At 40.1% G+C, this 23772-nt stretch overlaps 1 protein-coding gene across 1 annotated transcript in view; it reads left to right on the top strand.

Annotated features, from left to right (window-relative positions):
* The window catches only part of slc6a4a (solute carrier family 6 member 4a), a 64661-nt gene that overhangs the window by 36311 nt on the left and 4578 nt on the right, over nucleotides 1–23772 (top strand). The window contains exons 8-14 of the mRNA XM_048612753.1: nucleotides 744–847; nucleotides 2447–2574; nucleotides 6264–6376; nucleotides 7804–7935; nucleotides 12217–12316; nucleotides 14071–14171; nucleotides 21513–21680. Of these exons, the coding sequence (XP_048468710.1) occupies nucleotides 744–847; nucleotides 2447–2574; nucleotides 6264–6376; nucleotides 7804–7935; nucleotides 12217–12316; nucleotides 14071–14171; nucleotides 21513–21680 (846 nt within the window). The remainder of the gene's footprint in view (nucleotides 1–743; nucleotides 848–2446; nucleotides 2575–6263; nucleotides 6377–7803; nucleotides 7936–12216; nucleotides 12317–14070; nucleotides 14172–21512; nucleotides 21681–23772) is intronic.

Raw genomic sequence — 23772 nt, 5'->3', positions numbered from 1 at the left:
CAACAATGCTAATAATAACTCCACGTGCATACAAACCGATAACGAAAATGAAGTGAGTCCAAAAAGATGATGAAAGCGTAAAATAAAATATATTGATCAATTTTCTGAGTAATTCATGAAAAGTGGACAGTATAATGTTGTGGCCGTTACATTGGATGATACCAGTAGTACTGACGTTTGTAGTTGAGTAGATGATTTTGAAATTCTTGGCTTTGTTGAAATTCATTTGACCTGGCTCCTTTTGGTAGTGGCTGGCTGCTAATGGTTGAGGAATAAATTGTCCTTTCCTTATTTACCTGCAGTGCAGGAGTGTTTTAATGGTTATTCTCAAGCTATGCCCTTCACAGCATATCAGTCCACACGCTAGCATGTCAGGTCGCCAACGTATAGACCAAGGATTGTATTTTTAACCCCTTTTTTTGGTGCATCTTCAAAAGGGGAACACAAACATATCGGCGAAAGATCGCTCCCTGCTGAGAGGGATAGGGCAATCACACTCTCATTATCTCTGCCTTTTTAATCTTTCCTTTTGAGGTTCCCCTGATGTGCCTTGCCATAGGTCTGCAGAGGATTTACATCTGCAATAAACTGTAGCATTCCTCTTGCTTAAAAATAAATGCATATTGGAATTAAATGTTTAATATGTCCTTTGGCAATTCTGATGCATCATCATTTGATGATTGTAATAATGTAGAGGTATATAGCTGTAAAGTTTTGATCAGCTTCTTTTCTTTTGTTTCCAGGTGTGGGTGGATGCTGCTGCACAGATTTTCTTTTCACTTGGCCCAGGATTTGGTGTGCTCTTGGCATTCGCCAGCTACAACAAATTTAATAACAACTGTTACAAGTCAGTCTGTTAAACAATGTATGGATTTCTTTCCAGCGAGTTATCTTGTTTAGGCTTGCCCTTATCATTGCAATTATTGACACTTGGCTCCCAGTAAGATCGAGCGTGCCAATGCAGAAAAATGAAAAAGAAAATCCACTTTTCGTTCCTAGTATTCAGATCAAAGTCAGTTAGATTAATGGCTGGGCAGAGGATCAAGCTCTGTCTCAATAATATTCCCTACCCTTAAAGGTGCACTGGCTAGTACTACACAAGTTTTGTGCTAAATTGTGTGTTTTCAATCATTAGATAATACATCGAATGAGACTTTAGAAACAGGACCACTCTTGCAGCAGAGTAAATTGAGATTTTCACTCCATCTGTTTGGGCAGATGATGGGATGAAGCTAACTCGCAGCACTAATGAATCGGGAACATCTTTAGAGTTTTGATAGAAAATGTATCAGAGCAGAAAAACTAACAATGATAAAACATCCAGTTGAGTTACAAATTTGAGTACATGAAACAAAATATTGCAAATGCTGGAACTCTGAAGTAAAACCAAAAATTTCTGGAAATACTCAGCATGATGGGCAGCACAGTGGAGAGAAAAACAGAGTTAAATGATTCAGATTGTTGACCTTTTATAAATGACCTGAGTCATACTCTGTCCATAGGTGCTGTCTGAGCTGCAGCTTCCTGCATTTTCTGTTCTTCTTTTTGGATGATGACTTACCAAAAAGCGAAGTCATTCTTATCCTGTAACATTCTCTTCTGATTAATTGCTCATTTTTAGGATTATAAAATCAACATATTTTGTTAAAGCATGAGGGAGGGGAGTCAACAGGATTGAAAGAGTTGATCTGCAGAGTGATAAATGATGGCTACCTAGGAACTGCACCTGCTGCACACATTGTGGAAGAGCCATTCCCATTTAGAAACCAGGAGTAGGCCATTCGGCCCTTTAATCCTGCTCCACCATTCAATATGATCATAGCTGACATTCTACCTCAATGCTATATTTCTGCTTTCTCAGCGTACCCTTGTTGCCTTTAGTATCTAAAGAATTATCATCTCTTTGATAAAGAGCTGATTGTATAATGCGGCTGAGTGTCTGCTTTGCATTTTACCAGTTGCATTTTATCTTGTACAAAAACAAAGTTGCTGGAAAAGCTCAGCAGGTCTGGCAGAATCTGTGGAGGAGAAAACACAGTTAATGTTTCGGGTCCAGTTATGAGGAAGGGTCACCGGACCCGAAACATTAACTCTGTTTTCTCCTCCACAGATGCTGCCAGACCTGCTGAGCTTTTCCAGCAACTTTGTTTTTGTTCCTGATTTACAGCATCCGCAGTTCTTTTGGTTTTTATTTAGCATTTTATCTTGTGATGTGGGGCTTTGATTAGAGCTCAGACACCCATTTTAATGTGCAAACTGAATAGCATCGAAGCTTAATTAATAGGGGGTGTGAATGCATTAACCTCATGCAGTGAGTATTCTATATAAAGATGAGGTGATTTTACAACAAAATTCAGAAAGTTTGCTCAACAATAAATTGTGAGAAATTAAAATGTGACCTAAATTGAATTCAGGCAATGGACTATTTCTTGTTTACTTGCTTTAGGGATGCATTGGTCATCAGCACTGTGAACTGCTTGACCAGTTTCATGTCTGGTTGTGTTATATTTACTGTTCTTGGCTACATGGCAGAAAAGAGGAATGAAGAAGTGGCAGATGTGGCCAAAGACACCGGTAGGATGACATTGCAATAATAATGTGCAAAATTCCACCAGTTCTAAAAGTTGATAACCAGTGACACTGGTGTGTTTCCCAAAATGTACAAATTGAATCACTGTGTACCATTTTTTTATTTGAAAGAGTAGTTTTTAATAGATTGAGGGTTCTGGTGAGAACATAGTTTAAGGAATGGGATACTTGAAACTTGCTTTCCTACCATTAAAAACTTGTGGTCTTCAAGGAATAGCATAAAGATATTAGACTATAAGATGCATGAGCAGGCATTGGCCATTCAGCCAATTGAGTTTGCTCCACAACTTAATGTCAATGTCTGATTTAATAATCCTCAACTCCACCTTTTTGCTCTATTCCAATTACTCTAGGTGCCTTTATTGATTAAAAGTCTATCTTAGCCTTTATTCGCTAAATGACCCAGCCTTAACAGCCCTATGCAGTAAAGAATGCTACAGATTCAGTACTGTCGAAGATAAGTTCTCCTCATTTCTGTTTCAAATGGATGAGACTATGCCCTCTGGTGTTAGATTCTCCCACAAGAGGATTCACCCCTTTCTGCATCTACTCTGTCAAGTGCCCTAAGAATCTTACAGTTCAATAAGGTCTCCTGTCATTTTTCAAAATTCCAATGAGTATACAAGCTCAATATACTCAACCTCTCTTCAAAGAAAGTCCTTCTATACCCGAAATCAACTTAGCAAACCTTCTCTGGACTCCCTCCAATTTCAATCTATCTTTCCTTAGATAAGGAGTCCAAAACTGTTTGTAATATTCCAGGTGTGGTCTGACTAGTGTCATATATAGTTTTAACAACACCTTCCTATTTTTGTACTCCATTGTCTTTGAAATAAAAGTCATCAGTCAAATAACTTTACCTATTACCTGCTGAACTTGCATGTTAGTTTTGTGTGACCTATGCACATGGACGTGCAAATTCTTTTGTGCTGCAGCTTTCTGCAGTCATTCCCCATTTAATTAATATTCAGCTTATCAATCTTCCTGTACACCACCTCACATTTCCCTACATTATATTCCATCATCTAACCTGCCTGTCATTGTAGAGTCTTTGCATCACTGTAATAAGTTCATCAGGCATAATAACCTTGCAACTGTTGGAAAATAGCAGGGATGGAGGCTCCAAGAAAGCTATCCCTTTGGACCCCATACCTGCCTTGCTATTCTGAGAAAGATTAACCCCTAGACTGTTCACAAACGGAAACCCAAAAATGGTTAGGACAGAGAGTTATTTTGAGGAGTTGTAATTCCTGGGCCCTAAAAATGCTTACATTTGACAGTCATATATAGAAAATAATATGTTTATTTACAATGTGCTCAGCTACCAATGAACAACTTTGCCAACTATAGTTCTGCTTTACTGAAATTACTGTCACAAAACTAACTAAAGATGTATTGAGATAATGTATTTTAATATTTTTCAGCTAGATAGAAATCACATCTATAATATACCAGCATATGCATTATACGAAACAGCTAATTTTCACTGATATAATTGCTGAGAGGAGCATAAAGGCAAATAAACCATTCCCATGAACCATGACCTTTCAGTGCATTTACATGAAAAATTTGCTGACTATAACAACATGGTAACTGAAAATTAAATCTTTAAATTTGAGAAAGAGGTTTCAAAATGTGAATGAAGTTATAGAATCATTGCTTTCATGGACAGTTATAGTTATGATTATTTCCTTTAATATCTGATATTAAATAAACAATAACTGGGAATGATTTTCAGGAGGATAATTTAATCAATATATACTACACAACAAGTCACTAACAAACAAGTAAAAATGATTGACTTCGGTTTGTTGCCAATATCAGAATTTATTTCAACTCATTCATAGGATGAGGTCATGGCTGGCAAGCTAAGCATTTTGTGCTCGTTTCTAATTGCCCTTGTAATGGTAATGGCCAGCTGACTCTTTGAACAGTAGCGGTCCATGTGGTTTGGGAGTTCCTCACAAAGCTTGTTCAATGGTCAAGGTAGATAAAATGACAAACAATTCCAGGGTTTAATCAAACTCTAAAAATAAGTGAGCTGATGGTTACTCAGTTCGAAGAATTACAGTAAACCAGAAGGATTCTATGATTCTGTGACTGCCATGACCGTTGGAGGAATTATTTTTTAGTCAAGATCCTGAGACCAACACCCATTCATTAGAGGAAGAAGAGAGAAGTGATATTGGGCTAGAATGTAATATCCCAAGCATAGGCACTCCTAAAAACCATTGCATACAACACACTATAATTTCTTCAGACCCAAACAGAAAAGTTGAAAAATTGATTCTGATAGCAATGCCCCCCAATAAAATCAACAACACGATTGAAATTGTAGAATTAAAGCCGCAGTGAATGCCACAGTCACTTATGCCATTGCAGAATGGCACTGGTGAGCTCAAAATCTGTGCAGTCAATCGTAGTTAACTACTAATATTGAGAAATAATCATGTTGCTCCCATTGGGTGCATTTTGATATTTAGTGTGGCAGTTTTGTGAATGCCAAGTCAGCTGAAATGATATTTCCTTGATTGAAGTTGGTTGACTTAGCCTTAACCTACCATCCAAATGTGACTCTCTGTATGTAAAGCAGATTGTTAATCTTGGAGCATGTGGTTGTTAGTGCCTGTTTACACCTTTAGTAGCAAATCACAATCATTGCAAGTTATTTGAGCAACTGGAAACCTAAAGTCTCTAGTTTCCTTGTTATTTGCACAGCATCACTGGGAAATTTGGCAGGAGTTGGGATGGGGGAGTGAAATCAATCGAAGGGGTCACTGTTCCATCTAATGAATTAAACAGACATGAGGCAGTGCGAGGTAAATCATGTTACCACATTTTCAATTTGTGTAAGTGTCTGCCCATCTGCATAATCACTAAACATCTGTCTTCAGTAAATCTGGAGCCAGGCAGTATCACGTCTCGTTGGTTTTATACAGTGGCCATTGGCCATGCTGCTCCCAATTTTCCACCTATTTATCTGTGGTGTATTCAAATTATTGAGGTGCAACTTAACCATGCAGTATCAGACAGCGCAATTACCTAATTATGGCATTTGTTGCTAATATCATGGATCCACTGAATTCCAGGAGTTTATTTCAAATTGTGAGAGTAGATGTTATGCCAAGCCAACAGTGGAAGTTCAGCTGGACAAAAGATCTTAATAACAACATTGACAATAAGACCTGAAGATTGTGTCAAAATATTTACAGTATTTAAAAAAGATTTCTAATTTATAACAAGTCTATGTCTCCTCCTCTAAATTCGAAAGTATAAAAATCTAATTTTATCACAATATACATTATGGGATTCACCTTAAGTATTGCAAATCTAAGGGTCTGAATAAATAGTTTGACAGTTTTATTATAAATTGTTTGTCATCCCAGCAGTGTCTGATTTAAATGTACCAGCCAAATGCATGCACAGAATTTGGTGGAATCCAGCATTAACTGAGGGAATGCTATTCAAAGTATTTTCTGACTATCAGTCCAATCTTCGAGCCTCACTTACTAATTCGTGTATAAAACTAAGAACAATGGAAGTATGTAGCCTACTTGCATGAGTTCGGTACCTTAGAAAGATAGAGTACATGCAAGAAGCTAGGATGTAAAGGGTTAAAGGAAGAAAATATTGACAGTACGTTATAATATCTGATTCTACCTTTCTCCTCCTAGGCCCCAGTCTACTTTTCATTACTTATGCAGAGGCAATCACCAATATGCCTGCATCCACATTTTTCGCTATAATATTTTTCCTAATGTTGATCACTTTGGGCTTGGACAGTACGGTAAGCAAAAGATCATAGATCCTCTATTCTGGTCACCTGCTGAAATTCTTTTCGCCTCAACAATATTGAGTTGTTTCATATTTCAACACTCCAGATGGCATGATGTTTGATAGAACTGCAAGTATTTAAATATTTGTTTATGGATCTTTTCTAATGACATGGCTCAGAGATGTTAAGACACAACTCTGGAGCAGATGTGACTTATACCTGGGCCTCCTGGCCTAGAGGTGAAGACAGTACCACTACACCACCAGGCCATTTAACATTTGTTGATAAATATTTTCCAATCAATCTGTTCATGTTATGAGACACCTCTGGAGGATGTGGAACTTGAAACCAAGGCTCCTGGCTCAGAGGTAGGGACATTACCACTTCACCACATTGGGCCTAAACGTTTGTCTGTATACTTGGATTTGCTCTATGGGTTTATCTATTATTAAATAAATACATATTCTGTTTTAAAATAAAGGATGATGTTTTACTGGCCTTGGGTGGCAGGTCTAGAGACCAGGGAAACTGGTCAAATGCTGGGAATCTGCATTTAGACAGCATTCTGACACAATCCCCTGGGAAGGGAAATTTCTCACAGACGGGAATGGCTGGATGCCAAACTGGGGTGGGCAGACAATTTGAATGATCATTGGCACAATAAAGAGCGCTTTTGGTCTGGTCATTTGTACCTGACAGTGGCCAGTCAGCTTTTTGCCAGTGCAGAGGCCTCCCAGCTGTAAGGAGCTGGCCCTCTGAGCAGCTTTCTGATTGGGCCATTTGAGATCAAGACTCCATGGTTCAGGAAGGGAACTACTGGCCACAAACGATGCCACCCTCACCTTCACCCTGGCACACTGCTGGCACTGGAAGAGCTTCAGTTTCACCCGCCATGCCCTGCCGGCTTCACCCATATCAAAAATTTTTTAAAGTTCACATCTCAGAAGATACCTATGAGGTGGAAGTACTCTCACATTGTTTACACTGCCTTAGTGACAATCAGCTCTCTCAATGGAGCTGGTATGGCTCAAGAGTAGCCAGGCCAATGATTGGGCTGGTAATGTGGAAGGGCCATTGAGGTCCCTGATTGGCCACCTCCCCTATCTGCTGGCCTTTATCACCCCTCCTCCCCTCCCCCACCCCTAGCAATATCAAGGAGTAAGTTTCAACCCACTGTGCCACCTACTCCAAAACCACCATGAACTAAAGCCGTTTTAAAAATACGTACTCTTCCTTCCAGACCATATTAAAGTTCTCACCATTTTTAATGAACTATATATCATCATCTTTCATTTACAACAATATAGGCAGGATTAATAGGAATAAAAACAGTGACAGTAAATTAATGGTTTCTATGTGAGTTTGAAAATTCATTGCGATACGGATATTCATGTAAAATAGGAAGATTTTTGGTCAGATCCTCTGCTTTTGTTCCTCAGTTTGCAGGCCTGGAAGGAGTGATAACAGCAGTACTAGATGAATATTCAGAGCTACTTCGAAAACGTCGTGAATGGTTTGTGCTGGGCCTGGTCATAGTCTGCTATTTGGGAGCTCTGAGCACCCTTACATATGTAAGTGCAAAGGTTTAACCTTAATCATAGTAAACTACATTTGGTTTCTCTCTCTCTGTTCTAATTGCATTAGAGCCTCCTTAATATGTGTTAACATTAATCTCAGTCTAATATCTGAATATGTTTACTTTGGTGCTTATGTTTTAATAAATTTGAGATGTGTAAACATAGTTTGCACTTTGCCTCTTTGCAGTTTACCTTTTGCAAAGTTACTAATAGTGGTACACACGAGGTGTTTCACCTGGTCCTTATCTAATAGCAAGTTAGTGTTTCATATGTGACAACAAGGTGCACAGCTGGATGAACACAGCAGGCCAAGCAGCATCATAGGAGTAGGAAGGCTGACGTTTCGGGCCTACACCCTTCATCAGAAAAAAAAATTTTGTGACCACTTTTAACTAAATTAGCAGGGAAAAGGCATGGGGGCAGGATCTAGGTAAGTTGATGTTGCAACAAGCCAGCACTGATGTGATGTGCTGAATGACTTCTTCTGTGCTGTTAATGCTTCTTTGATTCTACACATTTTTTTAAAGAAAAGCTGAAAACTGAATAAAATTCATCCCTTACACAAACAAATATTTGAAGCAGAAGCAGCAAAGAGAGAAGGGGACAGCTTTGAACTGCTAAAGCAGAGTACCAACATAGATACAATAGGCTGAATGGCCACCTGCACTGTAAACTTCTATTAAATAGAAATATTGCTTCAAAAATTCTTTTCTTGCTCTTGTATTAATTGAAAATTGGTGAAGTCAACAGCTGTGAATTTGTAATGCAAAATGTGTTTGCCAGGCTATGAGCCAATTTCCCTTCCACAATGGTTGAAAACGCCCTAGACCACATCTCTCGCATTTCCCGCACCTCTGCCCTCACACTCCCTCCCCACAATAACAACAAAGACAGAATTCGCCTTGTCCTCACGTATCGCCCCATCAACCTCCGGATTCAACACATCATTCTCCGCCACTTCCGCCACCTGGAATCTGACCCCAATACCAAGGATATATTTCCCTCCCCACCCCTATCTGCCTTCTGGATGGACCACTCTCTCCGCGACTCCCTCGTCCACTCCACACTGCCCACTAGCCCCACCACACCCGGTACTTTTCCCTGCAACAGCAGGAGGTGCTACACCTGCCCCTACACCTCCCCCCTCACCCCCATCCCAGGCCCCAAGAAAACTTTCCACATTAAACAGATGTTCACCTGCACATCTGCTAATGTGGTATATTGTATCCACTGTTCCCGATGTGGCCTCCTCTACATCGGGGAAACCAAGCGGAAGCTTGGAGACCACTTTGTGGAACACCTATTCTCGGTTCATGACAAACGACTACGCCTCCCAGTCGCAAACCACTTCAACTCCCCCTCCCACTCCTTGGACGACATGTCCATCCTGGGCCTCCTCCAGTGCCACAACGATGCCACCCAAAGGCTGGAGGAACAGCATCTGGTATTCCGCCTGGGAACCCTGCAGCCCAATCGTATAAAGGTGGACTTCACAAGCTTCAAAATCTCCCCACCCCCGACCTCATCCCAAGACCAGCCCCTCTTGTCCCCACCTCCTTGACCTGTCGTCTTTTCTCCCACCAACCCGCCCCTCCCTCCTCACTGACCAACCCCCATCCCATTCCCTGCCTGCACTCACCTGTACTGGCTTCATCCCCGCCTCCTTGACCTGTCTGTCTTCTCTCCATCTATCTGCCCCCCTATCCAACTTCTATCATCGCCTCCCCCTCTCTCTATTTATTTCAGAGTCCCCTTCCCCTCCCCCATTTCTGAAGAAGGGTCTAGGCCCGAAACGTCAGCTTTTCTGCTCCTCTGATGCTGCTTGGCCTGCTGTGTTCATCCAGCTCTACACCTTTGTTATCTCTAGAAGTTTGGGTGCATAGATTATGTGCTAATTACCAAGGAAGTTTACACTTTCAATGCAAAGATCCAGTGTCTGGAACTCTCTGACAAAGTCCCAGCTCTGAGTTAGAGTTCGAAAATCAGAGGGGTTCTTAGTTACCTTAATAGTTAGTCACACAAAACGGTTGATGAATTAAAACCTGCTCTGGCCAATTTGAGTATTGCTGAAAAAAGAGACACTGAAATTTTTCATGGTGCACATCAGGAAAGTTTGCAAGAATACCAATCTGAGAGGGGAAACCAGCACTAATGCTGCAGGAGAGGAGATGTTGATTGGTTGGCTATGCTTTGACAAGTCATTGTTTATTCCCTCACCCGCTCATCAACCCGATTGTCAACCCTGCTCCCTCACCAACGCTACCTCCATCTCAGTTGTATTCAAAGTGACTTTGGGAGCCGTGAACAGTATTTCCTTACTGAAACATGGCAGTTATTGCCATGTAGCTTCTAGAAAGATCCATTCCTTTGCTGCCTGCATGATTTGCTTACTGTCATTGTTGGGATTGTACTTGCATCAAAATTGGGTCTGAAAATCCTGGAAAGATAAGTAGGTAACATCTTGTCTGATCTGGGTCTTAGAAACGGCTTCTGAAGACTTGGGCTATTGGGAAAATAGAATGGAAACTTTGCATTCACAATAACAAGTGTCCAAAATGGAAAGCTTTTTTTAAATATAATTTTGCTTTGTTTCACTGATGTAGGTAAATTCAAGCAGATTCTTTTAAACATATAGCTACATCGTGCATCGCAGTTAAGTTAAACTTGCCAAAGCTCCATGCTATTTTCCTTGGTCAGAGGAACAAGATAGTTTAATCTGTAGACTCCTCCATTGACTCAACCACTCCCATTATAAGCAGATAATTTTAACTTGTAATATTTGGGCAAAACCCAAGATTTAAATCCTTGCCAATTTTCTTCATCCTCTTCTCCACTCCATCCATTAAGTATGTTACACAACTGCTTTTATTGAACATCATATTGTGAGGCAAACACTTTATTATTTAATTAGAATTGTTATGATGTCAATTCCAAATTGTTGAACTAAATGACACTTGCTTATCTTTCTGACTCATTGTTTCTTGGCATGAGCAGATAACTAAAGAAGTTTGTTCCTATATTTTAACTGGGCTAAAGCTATTGACCTCCATCTATGTATACAATATTATCCAAATTTGTTTTTAGCTTAGTAGGATTATCCTGGTTTTAGATATTAGAATCACAATTGTGCAAACAGAAAGAACCTTCCCAGATTTGTTGTACAGTGTAGCTCTCCAAAGCTGGATTTTAATTCCTGGTGGTCCACTGATCAAATAAAATGATGAATTGAAAATGAACTTCTGTTCTCTATAACCTGAGATCTTGTCCACTCATTCGTGCTCTGTCTGGACCACCCTGAGAATTCATACACAGTGTATTCATATTATTCTTCTTACTAATACCTCTGTCAGGCAAATCTTCTTCTCTGATCATTGTATGTAAATGCATGTATCTCTACATTTGTCAAGTTTCAAACACCTGTTTTTAATAGTTCTCTACATTGGATTCTGCACTTTGTACATGTGGGATCTGATAACCCTGCAAGTATTCTAGCCAATATTTATCCCATCACCAATATTATCCAAACAAACGATCTATTCATTACCTCCTTATGGGACATTCCTGTACACAAATTAGCTGTCATGCTTACACACTTCAAAAGTTCTTAATTGTCTGTAAAGCACATTGGGGTGCCTTCATTTTATGATAGCGCTATGGGAAAAAATGATTTATTTACTAAATTTATTGTTAAAGTGTCTTGTACATTTATTTAATCACATATTTGTGAGAAATTTAGGGAGTCAGGCTTTCTTATAGCAAAAGCAAATTGATGCAATGGTTTTTGATGCACTGTTGATTTTCTTGTTGTATAGCTAAGGTGAATATGAGACAGTTCGTCAAGACTCCGATATTGTGCATTCACATTTAGAGAATAACGGTAGGCTTGTGCCATTATCACTAGATAAGTAACCGAGCTCAGGTTAATACTGTGAGGACACAGTTTCAAATCACAGTGAAATTCAATTCAATTAATAAAATCTGGAATTGAAAGCTAGTTTCAGCAAAGGGTAACCATGAAAACTGCGATCAGTTGCTGTTAAAATTGTATTCACTACTTTCATTTGGGGAAGGAAACCTGCCATTCTAACCCAATTTGTGACTCGAGACTCACCACAATGGCTCTTAACAGCCCTCTGAAATGGCAGAGCAGGTCATTCTGTTCAAGGGGAACTGGGGATGGGCGACAGGTGCTGGACTTACCAATGATGCTCACACCTCATAAGATATATATTTTTTTAAATGACCATTCATTGTCATATGTTTCTGCTATTTCAGGGTGGAGCATTTGTGGTGAAGTTTTTTGAAGAATATGCTACTGGAGCTGCTATCATTGCTGTCGTTTTTCTAGAATCCATAGCAGTGTCTTGGTTTTACGGTAAGTGAAGTTACACAGAAGAATCATATGCAACATTGTGGGAATTTGAATACAAGTTCGGTAAAAATAGATTGCTGAACATATTTCAGATCATTGTCCATTTGAGGAGTGCACAATGTTCAAAACCTAAACAACTTTAATGGATTGTCCTTTTTAAAAACGCACCATTTGATCATGTTACTCCTGGTGAGATTTTACAATATGTTGATCAGATTATTGCTTAAAATGATCAGTTTGGTAACCAGGGAACAAAATGATTCACTCCCACAATAAAAGATCTGATAGAAAAACCTATTAAGAATGATCCCAAGTATAAAATTGATGTGATAGGGAAGAAACATGACTGAAGGCTCTGTATAGATGTTACCATTTATGGAGAACCCCAAACTGGGAAGCACATATATGATATTTATTAAGGAGTCCAAAAAGGGCTCAAGATACACTTCCTTAACCAGACAGTATTAAGAATGTAATATTTGTAACCATATTTGCTTCAATTTTATAGGAGCTTGGTTAGACCACATCAGGAGTATGTGAGCAGTTTTAGTTCTCCTTATCTGACAAAAGGTGTTATTGCCATAGATGAACTGCAATATATGTTCATCTGGCTTGTTCCTGGGATGGCAAGACTGTCATATCAAGAGAGATTGGACAAACTTGGCATGTATTCTTCAGAATTTTGAAGAATGAGAGGTGATCTGATTGAAACCTACAAAATACTTAATTGGCTAGATAGGGTAGACACAGGGAAGACGTTTCTCCCAAACCAGAACAATGTAAAAGTAAGGGGGATGCCGCTTAGGTCTGAGGTGGGGAGTTTTTTTTTACTCAGAGGGCTGTGAATCTTTGGAATTCTCTATCCCGGTGGACCATGGAATCTCTGTCTCTGAGTGTGTTTAAGATAGAGATCTATAGATTTCTGATTACCAATAGCATACAGGAAGGATTATGACAAATGAGCAAGGCGATATGCATTGAAAATGTTTGAGTATCCGCTATGCTATAGGATGGGTTGAATGGCTCACTTCTGTCCCTATCTTTCTATGTAGCAGTTGAGGCAACAGGCATAAATGCATCAAGAGGAACCTAATTCAGGGAAAATGTATAAAGCAGGATATGTCAATAGGGCTGGTTGATGTAGAGTGGGAGGAGGTTTTTTGTGTAGTATATGTACTGGAATGGACCAGTTGGGTCAAATGCTCTCTTTCTGGTATGTAAATTGTATATTAACTTGAGCTTTGCAGCCTTGAAAGAAGAGGTGGCGAGATCGCTAAAGTAAAAAAAAAAAATTATAGATAAGGTAAACACAGATTATTTGAAATAAATGTAAATTGATGACAAATGTATGGGAAGTCACCCCTGCCAACATTGACTTTGTGTCAGTGTCCTTTTTACTTAGTGCCACCTTTGTTGAATTAGGAGCTTTTTGGGTGCTGGAATGATATAGGAAGTTCTGATAATTAATTATGAAGATTAATGTACAATCAAAGCCATATATGTTCAGTGACCAAATTACATTCGCATAACTTCTATGTGCTCCATCCTGTAATTTCCAACTGAAAGCTTTAGTTGGTTTTGACCCCCTTGGAGGAGATGAACTAGGTATTAGAAGATCTTGTGATAAAAATTCAGTTGTTGCGCTCTCACACAGAATTACCAAGAGGGACTGTGTAAGTAAAGAGCTGCCGTATGTAGAGCTTCCATTTGTTTGAATTGATTCATACTCATTTTCTGTTCTATTCTTACTACTTCAGGAATGAAACGTTTCTGCAGGGATGTTAAAGAAATGCTTGGCTTTAGCCCCGGCTGGTTCTGGCAGATATGCTGGTTTGCGATTAGCCCAATTTTCCTACTGGTAAGATTAGCCATGAGGGCAATACTTGATCAACTTATTACTGATTTGATTCTGTGATATCTATTACTTAATAAAGATGGGGTATGCATTTCAAGGCACAGGAAACTTACAACACGGGTGTAACAGTGATCAGATTAACATTTCCCCAGCATTGAAACAATAACAAAAATTCTCAGCTTCAATAATGTAGCCTGCACTTGATCAAGGTGATCTTTCTGTTTCTGCACACTTTTGTCATATTGAACAAACACTCTGGTTAGTGCCAAATGTAAAACCAGATGTCTACTGTGTGTCCAATTGGATTGAAATGGGTTATTTAATGAAAGAGCCTTTATATCTTACATCTCATTTGGATGGACCCAAGGTGGAATATCAGTGTTAGAATGTGCTTCAGTACACAATCCCTGGAATTTACTGACCTTTACAAATCAAACAGCCTTAGGGAGCTTAGACACTCAAAGATAGAACTCTTTGATAGCTGGCTTTTAGTATTTTCTCAATGTTCCTTGCTGCAAAATCACAGAATTGTTAGGGTGCAGAATGAAGCCATTCAGCCCTTTGTGTCTGCACTAACATTCCAATCAGCATTCTGACTGAACACCATTTATTTGCCTTTTCCCCATACCCTTGCACCTTATTTGGATTGAAACAGACATCCAATACCCTCTTGAATGCCGTGATTGAACTTGCCTGTCCCATATTTTCAGACAGTGCATTCCAGACTGGGACCACTTACGTGAAAATGTTTTTTCTTATATTACATTTGTATGACACTGTATCAAATGCCTTTTGAGAATCCATGTATTCTGTATCACAGCATTGAACCTTCCTATTGACCTCTTCAACAAACTTGATTTTCCCTTTAGAAATTCATGCTAGCCCTTCCTATTCAGCCCAACTTTTTCAATGCAAGTACTAATTTTATCCCAGCTATTTAATGCAATTAACACACAGTCCTACACTTCTTTGAGTCAGGTCTTTGTTATCACAATAACATCATATTTTCACATGGCAATCTGCACCTGTAATTTCCCTGATCTTATTTACTAAATCCTGTGCATTTACATGCATTTAGACTTCATTCATTTCTCAATCAATTTTCTGTTAATTAAGGATATCTTAAATACAATAATTAATTACAATGAATCAAAGTCTTTATATTGATAGCCATGACATTACAGTTTTCCTGTAAAATGTGAAAGACTATTTTAAATGTCAGCTTTCAGTTATGGTACTCTGTTAACTTTGTTTGCATGTTAAAATCAGACCACAAGACCATAAGATATAGGAGCAGAATTAGGCCATTCGGCCCAATTAGCCGGCTCCACTATTCAATTATGGCTGATATATTGCTCAGTCCCATTCTCCTGCCTTCTCCCAATAACCTTTCATCCCATTACTGATTAAGAACCTGTCTATCACGGTCCTGAATACACTCAATGACTTGGCCTCCACAGCCTTGTGTGACAGTGAGTTCCTCAGATTCGCCACTCTCTGGCTCAAGAAATTCCTCCTCATCTCACTCCTAAAGAATCATCCCTTCACTCTGAGGCTGTGTCCTCAGGTCCTCGTCTCTCCTCCTCATGGAAATATCTACTCTATCCTCGCCTCTCAGTATTCTAGAAGTTTCAATCAGATCCCCCTCTCATCCTTCTAACCTCCATCGAGTACAGACCCAGAGTCCTCAACCACGCCTCATCTAACAGCCTTCATGCCCGGGATCATTCTTATAGACTTCCTCTGGAGCCTCTCCAAAGCTAGCACATCCTTCATTAGATACGGGACCCAAAACTGCTCACAATATTCCAACTGTATCTGACCAGAGCTTAATACAGCCTCAGCAGTTCATCTCTGCTCTTGTACCCTAGCCCTCTTGAAATTAATGCTAACATTGCATTTGCCTTCCTAACTGCGAACTGAACCTGCATGTTAACCTTAACAGAAGCTTGAACTAGGACTCCTAAGACCCTTTATGTTTCAGGTTTCTGAAGCCTTTTCCCATTTATAAAAGTCCAAGCCTCTATTCTTCCTACCTAAGTACATAATCTCTCACTTTCCCAGTGTTGTATTCCATCTGCCGCTTCTCTGCCTACTGTCCTAGCCTGTCCGTGTCCTTCTGCAGCCTCCTCAACATTACCTGTCCCTCCACTTATCTTTGTGTTATCTACAAACATGGCAACAGTGCCCTCAGTTCCTTCATCCGGATTGTTAATATATGAGGTGAATAGTTGTGGTCCCAACACTGAATCCCACTAGTCACCAGCTGCCATTCTGAAAAAGCATTTTGCCAGTCAGCCAATCATCTATCCACACCAGTATCTTGCCCCCAACACCATGGGCTAATATCTTATTTAGCAGCCTCCTGTGTGGCATCTTGTCAAAAGCCTTCTGGAAATCCAACAGATCACATCGACCAGCTCTCCTTTGTTAACTTGCTCGTTACTTCCTGCAAAGAATTCTAACAGATTTGTCAGGCATGACCTCCCCTTCATGAAGCAGTGCTGACTCAGCCCTATTTTAACATGCAAATCGTCCCATGCAGAGTTGAGAATGTTATTAATGGTACCACCAATGATCAAACTGACGTAAAAGATCCCTTAACAATTTGAAAGAAGAGCAGAAGGTTTCTCCAGAATTCCAGGCCACTATTTGCTCCTTAACCAGTAGTGCCAAAACCAGAACCATGCCAGGTCCTCCAGTCATTTATCTCATTGCTGTTTGTTGCACTTTTCTGTGTGCAAATTAGCAGTAGCTTTCCCCTGTATTCCATTAGGAACTGTGCATCAATAAAATTCTTTTCTGATAGGGAAGAAGACAGATGCCTTGAAGTTGTGACAGGAACCTCCATATAAGTAGTTCTTACTGTTGTAAACATATACCAGACTTCTTCTCCATGTGGATCACTTTCTGTTTGGCAGAAGGATGAGCTAACAATGGGACTTAAACTGATTTAATATGAAAATACTGTTGTGCAAGTATTATTTTCCAAATAGCATGGTGATTTTGCTTGTTTGAAAGATTAATTAGTATTGGAAGGCTACATTATTGTCTGTGACTCCACCCAGAGCTGGGAGTCAGTTTGCTGTACACCTGGTTGAATTACAGAGTGACATTAACAGTGTGGGTTCAATTAGTACATCAGCTGAGATTGCCCCCATTTTAACCTCTCTACTAACCGGAGATGTGGTGACTCTCAGGTTAAACCACTACCTGTCATCTCTCTCTAATGAGAGCAGCCTGAGGGCTATCTGCAGCTATGGCAAACTTACCTTTACAGAGGTGTCAAAGAGCAACTTTGTTACTTAGTACAAAAGTGGAGAGCAGGAATTGGAAGTTAAAATGTAATTAATACTTCCAATGGCCCCCTTTTAAAACCTTATAATAAAGATTATTATCAGCATCCTCTGTTTGGATCTTTTCCTGTTGAGTTTTTTTTAATATACTTAAACTCAAGTGTTAGCATCAGTGAAACAGCTTAGGAGGAATACCAGCACCTTGCAATATGGGGAGGACTGAATTGACAAACTGTACATGAAACTAAACCTTGTGGGTTACTGATTGTTAACTGTTTTTGGATCCTCAAATTCATCAAAATCTCCCAACCAGTTCCTTTAATGATGCTGTTGATATTCATAATGTAAAAAAATGGTTTGTTGAAAATGCTCACACCTTAAATAATGGTATTAAAAGTATCTGTTTCAATACAGCTTGATTTACGCTTTTGAGTCCTTACACCTATGACATGACAACTTTGAAAAAATCTCAGCTTAAGTATGAGTTGACTTTATTTCAGCTGATCTTAAGTTTTGTTGTACTCTCCGCCTTAGCCTAAATCTACCCAGTTCTAAAATGATTTAGTATCCTTTTCATAGCAGTTTATGGACATTACCCTACAGAATTGCAGATGTAGTAGGAACTGCAGATGCTGGAGAATCCGAGACAACAAGGTGCAGGGCTGGATGAACACAGCAGGCCAAGCAGCATCATAGGAGCAGAGAGGCTGACGTTTCGGGCCTAGACCCTTCATCAGAAAAGGGGGAGGGGAACGGGGTTCCTAAATAAATAGGGAGAGAGTGGGAGGCGGATAGAAGAGGGATAGAGGAGAGGATAGGTGAAGAGGAAACAAACAGGTCGAAGAGGCGGGGATGGAGCCAGTAAAGGTGAGTGTAGGTAGGGAGTTAGGAAGGGGATAGGTCAGTCCAGGGAGGACGGACAGGTCAAAGGGGGCGGGATGAGGTTGGTCGGTAGGAGATGGAGGTGCGGTTTGAGGTGGGAGGAGGGGATAGGTGGGAGGAAGAACAGGTTAGGGAGGCAGGGACGAGCTGGACTGGCTTTGGGATGCGGTAGGGGGAGGGGAGATTTTGAAACTTGTGAAATCCACATTGATACCATTGGGCTGCACGGTTCCCAAGCAGAATATGAGTTGCTGTTCTTGCAACCTTCGGGTGGCATCGTTATGGCACTGCAGGAGGCCCAGGATGGACATGTCTCTGAGGAATGGGAGGGGGAGTTGAAATGGTTCGCGACTGGGAGGTGCAGTTGTTTATTGCGAACCGAGCGTAGGTGTTCTGCAAAGCGGTCCCCGAGCCTCCGGATCCAACGCATCATCCTCCGACACTTCCGCCATCTGCAATCTGACCCCACCACCAAAGACATCTCTCCCTCCCCACCCTTATCTGCTTTCCGGAGGGACAACTCTCTCGATGACTCCCTTGTCTGCTCCACACTCCCCTCCAGCTCCACCACACCCGGCACTTTTCCCTGCAACCGCAGGAAGTGTTACATCTGCCCCCATACCTCCTCCCTCACCCCCATCCCAGGCCCCAAGAAGACTTTCCACATCAAGCAGATGTTCACCTGCACATCTGCCAATGTGGTATACTGCATCCGCTGTACCCGGTGTGGCTTCCTCTACATCGGGGAAACCAAGCGGAGGCTCGGGGACCGCTTTGCAGAACACCTACGCTCGGTTCGCAATAAACAACTGCACCTCCCAGTCACGAACCATTTCAACTCCCCCTCCCATTCCTCAGACGACATGTCCATCCTGGGCCTCCTGCAGAGCCACAACGATGCCACCCGAAGGTTGCAGGAACAGCAACTCATATTCCGCTTGGGAACCCTGCAGCCCAATGGTATCAATGTGGATTTCACAAGTTTCAAAATCTCCCCTCCCCCTGCCGCATGCCAAAACCAGTCCAGCTCGTCCCTGCATCCCTAACCTGTTCTTCCTCCCACCTATCCCCTCCTCCCACCTCAAGCCGCATCTCCATCTCCTACCGACCAACCTCATCCCGCCCCCTTGACCTGTCCGTCCTCCCTGGACTGACCTATCCCCTTCCTAACTCCCTACCTACACTCACCTTTACTGGCTCCATCCCCGCCCTCTTCGACCTGTTTGTTTCCTCTCCACCTATCCTCTCCTCTATCCCTCTTCTATCCACCTCCCACTCTCTCCCTATTTATTTAGGAACCCCGTTCCCCTCCCCCTTTTCTGATGAAGGGTCTAGGCCCGAAACGTCAGCCTCTCTGCTCCTATGATGCTGCTTGGCCTGCTGTGTTCATCCAGCCCTGCACAGAATTGCAGATGTGTTGTCTCAAGTTTTTTTTTTAGTTTCAACTGTGAATACATAAAATTAAGGGCAAAAAAATGTTTAAAAATTAGGTCAAATGTCTTGGAAGGGAATATTTCAGAACAAGATTTATTTGGCAGACTCAGACTAGATATTTAACTTAAATGAACCTCTTAAATAAAGCCACTTCACAATAAGATGATAATAGTTTTAGATCCCAAGTTGTCCTATCAATTCATTATCTAAATACCACAACCATGAGTGAGATAAAGAAAATTGATTTACTGTTAAGTCAAGGGAATTATTTTTGTGACTGCAGTGTTACATTGCTGAAGATTTTAAGTTGACTCATAGCATAACACAGGTTAGGTCTGCTGAAGTTTGTAGCTCATGAAAGGCTACATCGTTTCAGTGGAAATATAGAAGTCCAATCAAATTAATATTAATATAAACAAAGTAAAATTGTATTTATATGTATGTACATTTATATTTCAGTTCAAATGGGCATTGGTTCCAATAAATCTGAGAAATAAGCAATACCACCTTGACACCATTTAACATGACCTGTTGCAATGATTTGTATCCAATATGCTCGTGCCTGAATGAATAATAGTCATAGACTCTTTATCATTTGTAGGAGGTCTTATGAGGAGAAAAATAAGTCGTTGCTGAAAATAGAGATGTGTTGCCGAAGCTTTTCATTTTGCATTTATCAGGACAAATTAAAGAATGCCAAATGTTAAACAAATACCACAGGAGAAAACAGTAGTTAAACATTGCTCTGAAGAAAGCAACAGGTTACCAGCTCTGTATGCTCCTGTGTAAGATAAAAAATGGTACAAGGCTTGAACATATTCCTTTTGTTTGCAGAGAACAGGTACTTGTATGTGAATTTATGTTGCTTCAAGCAGGAATAAATGAGCTACACTATGAGCTCAACGGATCATCCTAAATTGTTCATTCTTGCAGCTATTAGCACACTCAAGAATATTCAGCACATGCTGCCTATTCGTGGAATAATATCTAACAGGTGGCATTTTCTTTGTATTTTACAAGTTTGGATTGTTTGAGTACAATTTGTACTCTTTCCATTACAAACATCTGAAGGAACATACTAAGTAAAAAGCTTTGGTAAAAGTCTTTTTAAAGCAACATTCAAGTTCTGTACTACCAAATCTCCTTTCAGAAAAATTGGTGGTCAATTTTTGTCCATAGGAAGGACATATTCTTGATTGTGGAATGACATTGTAACTCTTTACCTTGAGTATCAAAGAGGAAATTATGTTAAATAATCTTTAAAGTATAATATACTTTACTTCAAATCATTAATCAAAGTTTACAAAAACAAGAAAGCATTGTTCAAGCTTCCTGAGTTTTACTAAAAACACAATTTGGAGATAAATTTAAGGGAAAAGTGTTGAACAAGTAAATTAAGTTTATTGCTAGACTGTTGCAACAAAGTATTTTTTTGAATTTGGAGTTAATGGTGCAAATTGAAAGATTTTTGGGGAAACTTTGAATGACCATCAACCCATGTTACATCTGATCTGGGAGCATTCAATGCAAATTAAGTACGTCTATAGTCATACTTAAATGGCTGATACTTTTGTCATCTCTAATTTGTGTAATGCTTAACAGCATTATTGAACTTCGCAATAAACAACTCTTTGGCATCACTGAAAAAGGAGATATAGAGGGTGTTGTAAATCTATTTGTATTTGATTGTTTCTCTCTCACTGTTAACAACAGCTGTCCTATTTTTCAACAGTTCATCATTGGCAGTTTCCTGTCAGCTCCTCTAGAACTTAAGCTCTTTAATTATACATATCCCTATTGGACTGCAGTAGTTGGCTACTGCGTTGGTACTTCATCATTTATCTGTGTTCCGTCCTACATGGTTTACAAAATTATAATTACTCCAGGAACATTTAAACAGGTAAGTGGCAGATGTTCAATTAAGTCTTCACACTCAGTTTTAGTGACTAGGTGGGGGTAGCGCGATCCTGGAAAGCAAACAATGTTCAGATTATTCCAAGAAAACTATGCAAGTGTCACAGATTGACTGTTTGAACTTGCTGATTCGTTTGTATATTTTTAGAAGTGTGTTTGATGTCTTCTCATTGTTTAAGTGTAGAAGAGATTTGTATTTAGCTTCCTGTTCCTTTTCTGCCAATTTTCTCATCTGCTTTGGGGAAGATTTTTTTTATATACTGGGCTAAAAGCTCCAGAGGCATTAAACACCCTGCAATAAAACTTACCCATTTTACATTCGTGGTAGCCCCATAATTGTGAGGGAAACTCGGTCAGTGGGAGTTCTGAATTGCCTGTCCTTCACAATTTCAGGACTTCAGTATGAACCTAAACAAATGTGGCAGTTAAAAAATAAAGTTAAAAGTTCAAAGCCCAGAGTGCTGCACGTCACCAAATTGTAGGCAGTAAAAATCTATTAAACTGTAATTGGTTGCACAGCTGAACCCATTCCTGCCCTGACACAAATAGTGTAGATTGTTCTGGAAAGAGTCGCTGGAAAGCATTAAGAAGCAGAAACATGAGCTGATTATTCCATTCCAGGGAGAAGAGAGAGACAGACTGCAGAGGCCCAGGCTAATGCTCTGGGGACAATTTCAGGCCCTATCACAGCAGCTGGTGCTATTTTAGTTCAATTAATATAAAGTTAATCCCAGTAATGATGGCCATGACAACTATTACTTATTGTTATAAAAACTCATCTGGTTTGCTAATGTCCTTTAGGGAAGGAAACCTGCCTTCCTTATCCAGTTTGGCCTAAAGTACACCTCAGATCCATGGAAATCTGGTTGACTCTTAAATGCCCTATGAAATGGCCTAGCAAGCTGCTCAGTTCAAGAGAAATTAGGGATGGGTAAGAAACGCCAACCTTACCAGTGAAATCTCCATCCCATGAAAGAACGAATAAACTCAGGAACAAAAATCAAATTACCAAAACCAAGATCCTGGCTGAGATGAATGAATTCAGCACAGATCAAATGTTGAAGTAGGGAACATCCTGGGGGCTTCCTTGTTGCGCACTTACCTTGGGTGTTGTTTTAGTCCAGTTGGCAGACTCCTGCCTTTGAGTCATGTCACTGTAGTTTTAAGGCTCATTCTAGACCTATTAACATGGAACTGAATTGCTAAGCGCTAATTGGAGCAAGCACAGAGGCAGCTAGCCAGGGAACTTCACACTGCCTACTGGCACGCTGGCTCCCTGGTTTCATCCTATTCCTAGGTTATTTTCACAGATGCAAGATGGACAAATTGCAGGTCTACTTGCCCTCTGTCTTTTGCCTTGGGAGGCAAGCATTTGCTTCGTCAGTGCTGCTTTGGGAACCCTCCCAACATTTTTAAATGGATGATGAGCCTAGCAGAGAATCACAGTTGATCAACTTTCTGACAAATTGCAGGCTTCTGATGCCTGTTTGAGCTGGACAGTGGGGTCGAGAGACCCTTGGCCAAAATCTTGGTGATAATCTTGCTTTCCTCCTTAAATCAAAACCATAGCAATTTCATTGTGATTTATTTGTTGAGGTGAACAACCAGACGAGTGGTTTAATAGTTACATATAAGGAACCCAACTTTGTAGCCAATAAAATGATCATGTCATGAAATAGTTGTGCTCATTAGATAAATGAATTATGTAAATATTATAAGTGATTGTTGCAAGTTTTCATGGGTCATTGATAGCACTTTTTTCCCTTTAGTATTCACAGCAATCGTGCTTCTTCCCCAAAAGGAGTTAATGCATATCAGAGTGATGTTCCACTGAAAGTAGTGTGCCTAAGATACCATGCTGAAGTGCCTACTTTTAGTATATTTAATTCTAGGTATGATATCAGTCTATTCAGTTCTCTCCTCAACCAATGTTGGCAAACATTTCATACATTTTACTGCCACTGGATTACAATCAAGATTTTTTCACTTCCCCGTGTCTCTGGGGACAATTTGAAGCATCTAATTGACTCCATAAGGATTCAGCTAAATTTCTGACCTGTGTGGTTCAACATCACAGT

This window comes from Rhincodon typus, chromosome 26 (genome assembly GCF_021869965.1).
Source record: "Rhincodon typus isolate 14 chromosome 26, sRhiTyp1.1, whole genome shotgun sequence".
Classification (NCBI taxonomy): domain Eukaryota; kingdom Metazoa; phylum Chordata; class Chondrichthyes; order Orectolobiformes; family Rhincodontidae; genus Rhincodon; species Rhincodon typus.
Note: the sequence above shows the minus strand (reverse complement) of the source record. Positions and strands in the feature narration are given on the sequence as shown.